A 13,088-nucleotide genomic window follows, 5' to 3' on the forward strand; every position below is an offset into this window, starting at 1 on the left:
GTGGAACCGGCTCATCTCTGAGTGACCTGAGGGTGCAGGCTCCTCCCTGGTGAACAGACAGGCAGCTGTGGGAGGCCCTTGTGTGGCCACCGTGAGACTCGGGTAGGGGTGTGAAGTGAGACAGCTGGGGAAGAACGGAAGGGAAACATTTGTCCAAAGCCATATCCCTCACCCCAAACCCTCAGGGAAGCCCAAGGTGTGAGTGGACCCAGGAGTCCCCAGCCCCCACCTCCGCACACCCGGACACCTGGCCCCCTCTTTGATGTCCCGTCTTGTTGTCTCCAGAGTGGGCGGTTGGGCCCAGCAGATGCTGGATGATTTCCATTGCTGTGGCTCAGGGTCCTCCCAGGGTTCTTAGGAAACCCCGCTCCCCCAAGGGCACAGTCCTACTCGCTAGCAGTGAGCCCCTGAGTTCAGCTGCTTCCCAAGCCACCAGTCACATCAGGGAGGAGTTCCCATGAAATGACAAACGAGTGTCGCGTTTTCAGGACAGGGAAGGGAAGAGGGCAGGGCAGGGAAGAGGGCGTGTGGGCGTCCCCTGCACCCCAGGACCCTCTGGCACTCACCCACGGCAACCTCGTATGCGTGTTACACAGGAGCAGTGGCCACCTGGAGGCCTCAGCCGAGGGCGAGCGGTGGAAGATCAGTGACCCATGAGGCTCTCTGGGATCTATTGGAGGAGAGTGACTGGCTCCAGTCGCTTTAGAGTGGGGTTTGTCCCTCGGGCAGGCTGAGCAGCGGTCTGCGTGCATGTAGTCCAGCTGTGTGTGCATGCGGAGGCGGCGGCCCGGTGCGCTCAGCCTCGGAGTCAGAGGCACAGCTCACCCAGCAGGCCTCCTCAACTCATCTTTCCAGTTCCTTCCTCCCTTCCCTCCTTCTCTCTCTTACTCCTTTGTGTTTGGGGGAAGGGAGAGGATGATTCTTCCTGAGGAGTAGGCGTGTGTCGTGCTTAATGTCACATCTGCTCCGTGGTTGGCTAGCCGGGATTGTCTCCAGTGAACTTGACTTGCCAGTACTGTTGGACCTGTCAACTCCCTTGGTCCTGGCTGCATGTGAAGGAGACATGTGAACATGACACCCTGGTTTTGTGCATGGTGAGGCCCCCAGAGCACCTGGGGCCCCGCTGGGTGCATGAGGCTGCCCTGCAGAGGCGATGCCGTGTAGCTGCATGAAACCGTGATGTGGGTGAGGTTGCTGATGGTGGCAGCAATGGTGTGCATATGGGTATTAGGGGCCATAATCAACCCTCACACTCCTGATAGCCCACTCTCCCCCATACCCAAATGACAAAGTGACAGTTCTCTTCAGACCACCCAGTGTGCTGACTCTGTGCCATTCTGCCCCCCGCCATCACATCCCCTTCCTCTCACCCCTTAGCTGATCCTTTCCCTCCAAAATCATAGAAAAAAGAAAAAGTGGTCTGATTTCTACTAATATGTAAATGACTCCTAACAGCTTACAGTATTCTCTTTTTTCTTGGAAGAGGAAAGAGGAGGAAGGGCTGCTCTTCATGTTAAAATTTCTCTTTTTTTTAATCCTGGCTGCGCTGGGTCTTGCTGCATCAAACGGGCTTCTCTAGCTGTGTATGGGCTTCGTTACCCCACAGTATGTGGGATCTTAGTTCCCCAACCAGGGATCAAACCTGTGTTCCCTGCATTGGAAGGAAGATTCTTAACCACTAGACCACCAAGGAACTCCCTAAAATCTCTCTTTTTAAAAATAATTTGTAAACATCAATATCCAAGTCATGATACTATAGTATAGCTTTGCAGTATATTACCAATGGGAGAGTTTGGGTGAAGTCTGTGTAAGGTCACATCATTTCTTACAACTGCATGTGAGTCTACAAGTATCTCAAAAAGAAAAATTATCATTATTTTAAACTTAAAAAATAATATTTGGGGAATTTCCTGGAAGTTAAGTGGTTAGGACTCCATACTTTCATTGCCAAGGGCCCAAGGTTCAATCTCGGTCAAGGAACTAAGAGCCTATAAGCTATGGCACAGTGCAGAGGGAAAAAAAAGTTTAAGTTTCTTGTCTGTTTTTTTCAATCTTTTTTATCTTACAATATCTTTGTATGTACTCCTTTTACTAACTGTGTGCATTTCTTTAGGATGGTTTTTTGGGATTAGAATAAGTAGCTTAAGGATATAAATTTTCAGGTATAATTTACATACCACAAAATACCCAGATCATAAGTGTTCAGACTGATGAATTTTGACGATTGTAGACAACCATGTAACTACCACCCAAAACATGATGATATAGAACATTTCCACATATTCCACCCCCCCCCCCAAGTTCTCATGTGTCATGTGTCCCTTCCTCATCCACATCCATTCCCCACCCCCAACAAAGGCAACTACTTCTTGACCAGGATATATGTTTTCATGTACAGTTTATTCCCCATGCCCCAAAGAACCTATATCCTCTGAGGGAGGAGGCACATTTTTTAAGGGATTAAAGCATTAAGCAAAGGAGAGAGGCCCCTCCCACAGCTCTCCAAGCTTTGTGAGAGAATCTCAGAGTAACAGCACGTCATCAGGAACCCCAGGTCTCTACACCCCTGAATCCATCCACGTATCCACTGACTGCCTCTGGTTTGCCTGCACCTGCATTTGTGAACGTGGGTCCTTTGACTAGTGGGCTGGAAGGTATGCACGAGAAGTACCTGGCTAGAGTGGAGATGCTCCTGTATAGGCAGAGGTGGACCTGGATGAGGGAGCTGGCCTAGGGAGGGAACATCCTTGGGTGGTCCATGGGCCACCCCAGGCTGACCTGCTTTTCTCTCTGCCAGGCTGTTCTTTGCTGGAGCCAGAGAGGGCCACCTTCCCAGCGTGTTGGCCATGATCCACGTGAAGCGCTGCACCCCCATCCCAGCCTTGCTCTTCACAGTAAGGGTCCCTCTGCCAGCCCTATACACACCCTCCCTCTTTGTGCTATTTTGAATTGGGAGTTCATACTTCCCACACATGCCGCTATTACCCTTGTGCTCCTAGGATTCTCGGGGTCTCTGATAATCTAGCAAATGGTATACATGGGCCTGATTAATATCAAGAGATATAGCAAGGAAGGAGCCAGAGTCCTGAAATGTCTTAAGGCTCCCAGGCCGACTCATCTCATTCTTCCATCCTTTTGAGTCAGACTGAAGTAGCTGCTTCCAGATTCTACAAGCTCACAAAGAAGCTTTTTTTCTTGGCTCCTCCTGCCTCTGTTACCCACAGGGTTGCAGCTTTGGGCCTCTGCTCCTGGCTGATCACAGCACACTCCCACCCTTCCCCATCAACCCTCTTGCCCGAGGAGGCTCTGCCAGTCTCTGGGGAAACACCACTGAAATAAATCTGATCTTCACCAAATCTGGGGTCACACCAAATAAGAAAAATCAGCAGGCAAGACTGGTAAACTAAAAGTGGAGAAAAGGAAAAAAGGGGGGTGTCTGGTAAATGGAGGCGAAATTACACCCGAGTAGAATCATTTATACAGAGCATACAGAAGGAGAAAAGACTTATTTATCCCCGACGAGGCTTTGGGTTTTTTCTTTTTTTCTTCTAGATCCCAACTAAAATATCAAAAATGACTTTGGTATAACAGAGAAGCAGTTAAACCAGAGAGCAGAGCTCTCAAGAGTCAAGGGCATTCACTGTACATTAGGGGAAATTTCAGAATGTTCTGACACAGGAAGAAGGTCATCTTGATTGGTCGGTGGTGAAAAGCAGCTGGAGAAGACTCAGTGCTCCCAGTGAGCCACAAGCTTTTTTCCAGTTTTCATCATTGTGCAGGCTTATGATGGCAACCCACTCCAGTATTCTTGCCTGGAAAATTCCACGGACAGAGGAGCCTGGTAGGCTCCGGTCCATGGGGTCGCAAAGAGTCAGACACAACTGAGCGACTTCACTTTCTTTCTTTTCTTTATGACTACAAGGCAACTACAGTAAGAATCTGGCTTTTTTATCCCTTAAATTCTTGATTATTTTCACCATCAGATCTTACAGGAGAACTGAGCCTTCTATCAGCCTTAACAAATTAGCAGAGGGAGAGAATATGCTTCTTAGAGAGCCACTGAGATGATTTTGAAGTTGGGAAGTGAACTCTGTCAAGAAAACTTCAGAAGGATGTTATGAGGGTTACATGAGTTAATATTTGTAGAATGCTAAAAATAGAGCCTGACACTTAGGAAGTGCTATATAACTGTTTATAACATTTTTTTAATTAAAAAAAAGGGAAGGAAGAAAAATAAATTAGATGACTCAACCAGGAAGAGAGGATGAGGGCAAGAATAAACCTTAATCTCCAGTTAACAGTCTTCCCTAAGGGATAAAAGACAAAATTAGCTTGAGCTTCAACCAGGGAAGAAATATAAATGAGACCAGAGTGGCATAGAGCTGGGTGCCACCAGCGTTGCCAGTCCAGCTGTATACAGCCAGCATCTGTTCTGAGTGGTTAGTGCCCATGTTGTACCCGTGGTTAAATGTTTTGATTATCACTCCTGCAGTAAGAAAGAACTTCCTGGTGATGAAGCTGTTAGCAATGACGTGGGTTTCTAGGAGAAGCTATAAAGTCTCCATTTTGAGAGATCCACTGTGGAATGGCATTGTCTGCCTAGAGGCAGGGGAGCAGCCCGCCACCAGTAAACAGCTCCTCCGTTCTCCCAGTGCCTTTCTGATTACTGATGAGCGTCTTCCACGCCCCCCAGTGCATCTCCACCCTGCTGATGCTTGTCACCAGCGACATATACACGCTCATCAACTACGTGGGCTTCATCAACTACCTCTTCTATGGCGTCACAGTTGCTGGACAGATAGTTCTTCGCTGGAAGAAGCCGGACATCAACCGCCCCATTAAGGTGCTAGAACCTCCCTGTGGGGCCCCCTCCTCCTCCTCCACTTGCTTCTAGCTGAGCTAATTTTTTAAAATCACTTTGTTCTTACTGCTGACCAAGCCTCATCATTTCCATGATGGTGGGAGACCCTTTGGGAAGCAAAGGCCATGTGTGAAGGGTCAGCCATTTCCATTCTCCACGGGACCAGAGCAAACTGCAGCTGGAGGAATAGATTCTATGACCTGATAACTTCCATCATGTCATTACTTCCATCATGTCATTCCTTTGTTTCCTATGGCTCTAAGTCTTTAAAAAGTCAGCTGACTTTTCCTGGACCTTCTAATCTGACCAGTCTCCTCCTTGTCCCTCCACATAACTGGCTTTACTCATTAAGTCTCTCCATCTCATCCCAGAATGCATTTCCTTCTCCATCTACCTCTCCAAATTTTAACCATTTTCCATACTCAAGAACCTCTCTTTTTTGAAGTTCCCCAGTCCCCTTCAGCACTCCATGATTCTCCCTTTTTAAACTACTATAGCTTTGCACATAGTAGGGTGCCTGGTAAATCTCTTGATTGTACAAGAAATAACTTTGTGATATAAATAAATGGGATTGCTCAGAACAACATATACTAGAGAGCTATAAGTTCTCCTGCAAATTAGAAGAAGACGATATATCCCTGAGCTATTTGAACAATCCTATTCTGGAAACGAGCCTCCCTGGTGGCTCAGGCGGTAAAAAAAAATCTGCCTGCAATGCGGGAGACCCAGGTTCAATCCCTGGGTCAAGAGGACCCCTTGGAGGGGTACACATCAACCCCCTCCAGTATTCTTGCCTGTAGAATCCCATGGACCGAGGAGCCTGGCGGGCTACATTAGTCCATGGGGTTGCAAACAGTCAGACACAACTGAGCAACTAACACACATTCTGGAAACACAGGGAGACTAGATGCTCTTCACATCTCTGTTTTCCATCGCCACTTTCCTGCCATGCTTAGAAAGTGTGCTAGAGGGAAAAGGAAGCAGAATCACGCCATCTCCCTACCACTTGCATGCCCTCCGAGAGGAGAGGACAAGGAGGAGAAAGGCAGTGAGTCTAGAGCCTTGAGGAAGACTCTATGGGGGACTTCCCACCTGTGGTCAACAAGAGGATGTTGGGCCTGTAGAGTTTGCTTCTTCCTGAAGTAAACAAGGCCCCAGGCTGCCTTATACCATACTAGCTTTCCTGATTTCTTGGGTCTGAGGTTTATCCTCTCAAATGACTTAAAACAAATTGGAACTGACTCTGGTGAGAGGAGGGACACTCCCCACATCCTGCCAGCTGGGAGAGGATAGGGATCTGGTTGAGAGCAGCTCTCCTTCTTGCCCCCACTCATTTCTTCTGCTCTCCTTCACCTTCGGCCCTCAGCAGACATATACCAATATACCATCTAGCTCATCAACCCCCATGGGCTTCTGTGACTACCGCGGGCATGCAGCTGCATGATGAAGCCTTGTTTGATCCCTCCTGGGACAACAATGAGGATTGTCCCCTCCCTAGGCGCCCAAACTCCTCTTTTTTTTTTTTTTTAAGTTTTTATTGAATTTATTACAATTTAGTTTCTTGTTTTTTTCTTTTTTATGTTTCTTTGGTCTTGAGGCATGTGGGAACTTAGCTCCCAGACCAGGGATCAAACCTGCACCCCTTGCATTGGAAGGTGAAGTCTTAACCACTGGACCACCAGGGAAGTCCCCCCAAACTCCTCTTACTGTCCCACTGCCCATGTTCACCAATATCTCCCGACAGAGCACTTGCCCTCCCAAGACTCAGGGTGGGAGAGCCACAGAGCTAAGTGAAGCCCAGCTTTGCCCTCCAAATGCTTCCCTTTGGGAAGAAGAAGGAAGGTGTCCCGATCGTAGGGGCCACAGGGTCCACACAGGTAACAGCGACTCTGATCCACAGGTCAACCTGCTGTTCCCCATCATCTACTTGCTGTTCTGGGCCTTCCTGCTGGTCTTCAGCCTGTGGTCAGAGCCCGTGGTGTGTGGCATCGGCCTGGCCATCATGCTGACAGGGGTGCCAGTCTACTTCCTGGGTGTTTCTTGGCAGCACAAGCCCAGGTGTTTCAATAAGTTCATTGGTGAGTTGCTGAAGATTATGGGCAGCCAGAGGGCCCCTGGTCTGGAGTAGAGTGGTCACTGGTCTGGCTCGAGAGCCCCACCAGGATCGGGAGGCTGTCTACGGAGCACTGGAGGAAGGGTTACCACAGGAAAGGTCTCTGCTCAGAGACCTTTGAGGAGAGGAGAACTGTGGGCATTTCCACACAGACCTTAGGCCTGCCAGAGTGGCCATCCTGGAGAAGCTGGCATGGGCTGGGTGGAGACCCCGGAACTGGTGGTCAGTGGGCCTGGGGCCTTGATGAGGCAGAGTGGCCAGCAAATACGCATCCCAGAAATGCAGGAGGCAGGCAGAGTGGCCGTCTCCTGGAGAGGGAGTCTCCTAAAGGAGCCTAGCTGAGGCCAGACGCTGAGGCAGGAGAGTGGGAAGGGCCATGGCCTGGTTGGTTGGGTTGGTGGGAGGCTCAGCACCGACTTGGCTTCTGTGTGGCCTCCTCCTACAGAGTTGCTGACCCTGGTGAGTCAGAAGATGTGTGTAGTTGTGTACCCCAAGGGGGATAAGGATCTGAAGATGGAGGAAAGGAACCAGGATATGGAGCAGCAGCAGCCCATCTGCCAGCCCCCTGCCTCCAAGGACAAGGACGCGGAGCCCTGAGGACCACCCTCCCCTCTCAGCTGCCTCCTTCCTTCTCTCCCTTTCTGCCCTCTGCCCAGGTCCCCCAAACACACACACACTCGCTCACAAACTCACACCCACCCCTGCCTCTCTCAAGCAGACACAAGACCTGGATATGGGTGGTGAGAAACTATAAACAAAGATACTGACATTTGTACCCAAAGATCTAGCCTCCTCTCACTCCCAAGGCCTGTGTCTAAAGCCACCTCTCCCTTCCTAGACTGCCCCCCCACCCCCTGAGCTGCCCAAGCTCCAGCTGCTAGAGGAGCTGCCAGGGGTGCCCTCCACAGCCCTCCCTCCGGGGTCCACACCCTCAGTTGCTTCCTCAGGAACCTGAGTTCAGTACTGCCTTCCCTCCCCATTCCTGAGCCCAAGGGAGGCCTCAGCTCCAAGAGAAGTGGCAGCAATAGTGAGTCACTTGGGAGGGACAGACTCAACCAAATCTGTCACCATGAAAGGTCAGCTGGAGAGACCCAAGTCCCGCTCCCTTCACCAGGGACCCAAGAAATCACAGGTGATGCTTCCCTCTGCCCCACGGCTCCCGGCCACCACCCTGGCCTGGGCCCCCTGTGCAAAGTAAGGCTCCTCGGGACAGCACGTCCCCACTGAGCTGAGGACCAACGGGCTGGAGAACTGCCTTCTCTCCCTCCCCCAGCCAGGCCTGTGGAACAGATTGGGAAAGGCTCAGATTGCAGAAACCCAGCCCTGCCTCTGCCCCTGTATCCTCCCCCCCAACTCGGTGCCAAAGCTTCCTGAAGCCAGAAAGTTGCTTATTATCAGTGTAGTGGACATTTCTCTCCTAATGACAAAGCAGCTCCACTCCTCCTCCCTCCCACCTCCATGGGAAGGAGCCCACCACCCGTTAACCCTTCGCAGCAATGCCCCCACACAGCCCCAGGCAGCCAGCAATGCCAGCACCCCCATCCTGCCTTTCTCCTCTTCTTTGAACCTTAGCTTCAGGACCGATGGTGTGAAGGCTCCCCAAGCCCTTCATGCCTGAAAGTTGAGCCAAATCAGCCTTAAGTCAGCTCCCATCCAAGAACTGGAACCTAAAAATACCCCCTGCTTCTAGCCCTCCAGTCACAGCTTCCCAGGGGGAAGGGCTTTTCCCATCTCCCCAGAGGTGCCTAGCCCATCATGTAGAAAACTGGGGAGAAAGTGTATTCTGAAGGCCAATTCCTCCCCCAACTCAGATCATCCGTCCCTCCTCCTGCTCCCATCAAGGTCCTGTCTGGACAGCCTCCAGGTCAGGATGAGAGGGCCATGGCAAAAGGTCACTGTGGAGGACTCAGAAAAACCCTTTCTCTGTGGTTTGCGGACTTGCAGGTATCCTGTCCTGCAGGCAGGGCTGCCATTTCCCTGCTCCAGGGAAAGTACTGTTGTTCCCCATGCTCCAGAGAAGGTACTGTTTGTCATTTGCCCGGAGCCCTTGGAGCCTCCCCACCTCATCTGTTGTGCTAAGGACTGGGATTCTTTTATCCCAGGCAGAAGTCCCCCTCACCCCAACTCCTCATACAGTTTGCTGCAACTGGAATACCTGGGGAGCCCTTCTGGCCTCCTTGGCCTCTGGCTCCTCACCTGGCCTGCCTGAGCCTGCATCAGTGAGATGCAGGTTTGCTCCAAGTTGTGGCCCCTTCTGAGTGGACTCCAGGTAGACTGGGGCTGGCCCCTGGAAGATCAGGGGACCATCCTCTTGTTCCCTCTTGTCATTCGTCCAACCTCCTCCAATTATTGTTTTGTTTTGTTTTGTTTTGCAAAGTGGATGCCTTACTTTTTGGATAAATATTTTTGAAGCTGGCATTTCTATTTCTTTGGGATTTTTAAGTTTTTTGGGTTTTTTTCTCCCCTTCAGGGAGGGTTTTAGTTATACCTGGATAATAGTCTTCTGTCTTTGTTTAGGTTTTAGAATTTTGTTTTGTGAGGGTTTTTTGTTTTCTTTTTTGTTGATGTAATAAAATTTTAAATGGAAATGAAGTTGGTGGTGTTGATAATTCAATGATCTTCCAAGACAGAGTGGCCAGGCACTCCCTGTCTCGTCAGGAGGGAGGTCTTTGTTTAGCAGGTTCCTCCCAGGATGGCATTCCTGAAAGCCCTTGCATTCCATAGCTTTGAGGTGTCCTGGGGTCCAGTGCTGGCACATTCAAACAGCTCCCTCTCCTTTTGAACCAAAAGCTCCTTACTTCCATGAAGTCATGAGTATTATTGTTCCTACTGATGTATCGTACTGTTCATGCGTGCCAAGTCACTTCAGTCATCTCTGACTCTGCAACCCTGTGAACTGTAGACTTTGAGGCTCCTCTGTCCATGGGACCCTCCAGGCAAGAATACTGGAGTGGGTTGCCATGCCCTCTTCCAGGGGATCTTCCTGACCCAGAGATGGAAACCGTGTCTGTTACATCTCCTGCCTTGGCAGGCAGGTTCTTTACCACTAGCGCCACCCAGGAAGCCCGTATTGTGCTGAAACCCAGCAAACTATATGGGAAGAAGAACCTCATCCCTACCCAGGGTGGAAACGTGGGCGAGGGACAGACAGCGCCAAGCTGGGTGGAGGGAGGTGGAGGCAGGGGTGGTCTCCCAAGGCCCAGTCAACAAAGGGAAAGGCATCAGAAAGGAACAGGCTGAGCCTGTGGAGAAACAACCCCCCTCCAGTGGGAGAGGCTTGGGAAAGCACCCAGCTGGATGCCAGAGGTCTGATGGGAGGGACTGGGAGGTGAGGTGGGGTCCACTCAGTCATCCAAGTAGAAGAGGAGGACTAAGGGACCAGGAAAGAGGAGGAAGCAGTCAAGGTAAGGACAAGTACCTCCTGGCGCTCTGGGTTAATCTGGAGGAAGCTGACAGGATTAGATCCGGTCCCTCCTCTGCGGGCAGCCCTCCGGCAGCCTGTCCTGAGACTGCATCATTCCAGAGCTGGCACTGCTGACAGGCGCGCGGAGGCGGCGGGGGCGGAGGCGGGGGTGTTAGGACATCACTGTTCACCATCTGGGACACTGTGAGGACACTAGCAGGCAAGATGCCTCCACTCCCAGTCCCGGCCTAGCCCCAACATAACTGTTTTGTGGCTGGCATTCTAGACTGAGGCTGGAGGCTTGCCATTCACAGCGGCACAGACTCTTGGCTCTGAGGCCCAGCTCAGCCACCAAACAGCTGTGTGTCCTTGGGCACGTCGCTTAGCTTATTTAGCACTTTCAGAGGAATGAAAAAAGAAGATCGAACCTAATCTCAAAGGGTTCCTGAATCTCCCAGCCCACGGCTGTCCCGAAAGAGTGAGGGCAAACTGGGCAGAGGCCAGTCTTGTGCGAGAGGCCCTTCTCCAAGCCTCATATCCGCCCTTGGGGAGCCCCCAATTCCCCAATACACGCTTGTTCTTTTCCCAGGCTGCCCAAGGCTTCCTCATGTCACCCCATTCCAGCAAGTCCAGCCTTCTCAGTCCCTAGAGACACCTGTCCCTGGTAGCCCCCTCTCTTTTGTAAGGTGACACTTGCTGATCTTTCAACCTGCTCAAAAGGGCAAATGTGGGTCTCCTCCTAGGCAACATGCATTTATTTTTAACCTGGGCCTTTATGCTGTCTTAACCATGTCAGTCACTTTAATGTGGGGAATTTTAGATGCTCTGACCTTAGGGAACTTGGGAGCCTTTGGAGAGCACTGAAATCACAGCTATTTATGCATTCATTTATTAATGTGGTCAGTAAATATTTCTCTAACCATAGTATCCAAGATTTTGCTATGCGCCGTGGAAATAGCAAACTTACCCTTGAATTTTCCAAGTCAGCACAGACTTCAACTATTTTGTTTCATTGTCTCCATAAGAACAGTCATATATGTCAACCCACCTCTCCCTCATTTTAGTTCGGGTAGCCTGGTTACGCTAGCTGAAGAGGTGTCTAATCTTCCTTTAAGGAGCAAATAGTCTTTAGGGGGAAAAGACAAGAATACACATGGTACATGTGTGTGCACATCACAGCATCACTGCCCACACCTCTGGGCTCTGAGCTTCTACAGGCAGGACCGGACCGGCCAGTTCCCTGAAGTTTGTGCAGTGCCTGGGACCTACAAGGTCAGAAATGCTTGTCCATATATGTAGGGCTGAATTCCTTCACTGTTCAACTGAAACTATCACAATACCCCAATGGAAAGTTTAAAAGTCTAAATTTAAATAAATAAAATTAGGGGGAAAAAAATCTTGTCCAATTGAAGCTTCAGACAAGGCTGCAGAAGCAAGTCTCTGGAGAAGAGCATGGAACCCTGTCTCTTCTGGAGACAGTAGTCTTGCCTGGAGAATTCCATGGACAGAGGAGCCTGGCGGGTTACAGTCCATGTGGTCACACAGCTAACTGAAACCAGTTAACACACACAGAGACACAGATAAACCCCCACAGAGGGTGGTCAGAAGAGGGTTGGAAGGAGACTGACCGGCTAAGCCCAGTTGCTTTCTATACATTATCTTATTCAAAGTTTAAACAGCCCACAAAGTGGGCATTGCTACTGCTATTTTACAAGTGTGATTAAGTAACTCGCTCAAGGTCACCTAGAGGTAGGTGACAGAAGGAGCTTTGAGACTTGGTGAGGGAGGTGGTGTTTGAACTGAGGCCTGATACAAAGTCATTAAGATAGTATAGATGCATTGTTTCAGTCAAGGCACCCAGGTAGCAACTGCAGCAGCAGGGAGAAAAGGACTCCAGGTGGCCACGGAGGGTTTCTATCCGTTCCTGCTCAACTCCGCCGAACCCCAGAAACCCCCCGGCGCTGGGCTGGCACTGCCCTCCCCACCGGCTTCCAGTCCAGCGCCCGCCCCCCACCACCCGGCGCGAGACGTCCAGAGCGCCCCGGTTACTGGGAAACACGGAGACGTCAGTCCCGGAGGTGAGGGGCCGAGACCGCTTATCTCGCCCCCAGGCTGAGCTCCCGAGCTTTCTCATTTCCTGCCGGCCTATTTGCACACCTCCCGGCTTCCTCCAGGGCCGACTCGCCCGCGCCAGACGCAGCCGCCCCCTCCCACAGGGTGCCCAGCTGAGGGCAAAGCTCTCTCTGAATCACTGAGCTCGGCCTTTCCTTATCCCTTCTTCCCGGGGGGTGGTTCTAGAACTAGACCACTGCTATTCCCGCCCCCCTACCTGGGTCAAAGCCGCATCCTTGCATGACCTTGCGCAGCTCAGCCTCTCAGCCTCGTTTTCCTCCTTTATAAAGTAGAGATAAAAATACCATCTGTCTTGCTTACTTGCCTATTTAATTCACAGGTCTGCACGGAAATGGTCTGCAAGGAAAAGTGTATGTTTCAGTTATTGAAAAAGCATAACACCAGAAAATGCAACGCCCTAACCATCATGACTATTTCATTGTGGGGGTGGAGGGGTAGAATTCCTCCTCATTGAGACAAGGGCCTGGCCCTAGTCCTCTCTGCCTGCCCACTGTCCCTGCAACTGACCTGCAAACCTCCATCTCGGCCATGTTTCCTCTTCCTCATTCTGGGCGTCTTGCCCTTGCCAGGGCTGTGGG

At 50.8% G+C, this 13,088-nt stretch overlaps 1 protein-coding gene and 1 long non-coding RNA gene across 3 annotated transcripts in view; one reads left to right on the forward strand and one right to left on the reverse strand.

The window, feature by feature from the left end:
- SLC7A8 (solute carrier family 7 member 8) overlaps nucleotides 1-9,556 on the forward strand; it is a 52,570-nt gene extending 43,014 nt beyond the window's left edge. For both annotated transcript variants that reach the window (XM_065940217.1, XM_065940218.1), the window contains 4 exons: nucleotides 2,798-2,894; nucleotides 4,694-4,843; nucleotides 6,762-6,939; nucleotides 7,420-9,556. In XM_065940217.1, coding sequence (XP_065796289.1) covers nucleotides 2,798-2,894; nucleotides 4,694-4,843; nucleotides 6,762-6,939; nucleotides 7,420-7,571 — 577 coding nt within the window. In that variant the 3' untranslated portion in view covers nucleotides 7,572-9,556. The remainder of the gene's footprint in view (nucleotides 1-2,797; nucleotides 2,895-4,693; nucleotides 4,844-6,761; nucleotides 6,940-7,419) is intronic.
- On the reverse strand, nucleotides 1-13,052 carry LOC136171541 (uncharacterized). Its single transcript, XR_010663888.1, has 4 exons — nucleotides 13,018-13,052; nucleotides 12,707-12,846; nucleotides 567-670; nucleotides 1-124 (listed from the first exon to the last, which is right to left on the reverse strand). It is a non-coding gene; the product is annotated as an uncharacterized lncRNA (long non-coding RNA).
- Nucleotides 13,053-13,088: the final 36 nt, after the last annotated feature.

This window comes from Muntiacus reevesi, chromosome 7 (genome assembly GCF_963930625.1).
Source record: "Muntiacus reevesi chromosome 7, mMunRee1.1, whole genome shotgun sequence".
Lineage (NCBI taxonomy): Eukaryota > Metazoa > Chordata > Mammalia > Artiodactyla > Cervidae > Muntiacus > Muntiacus reevesi.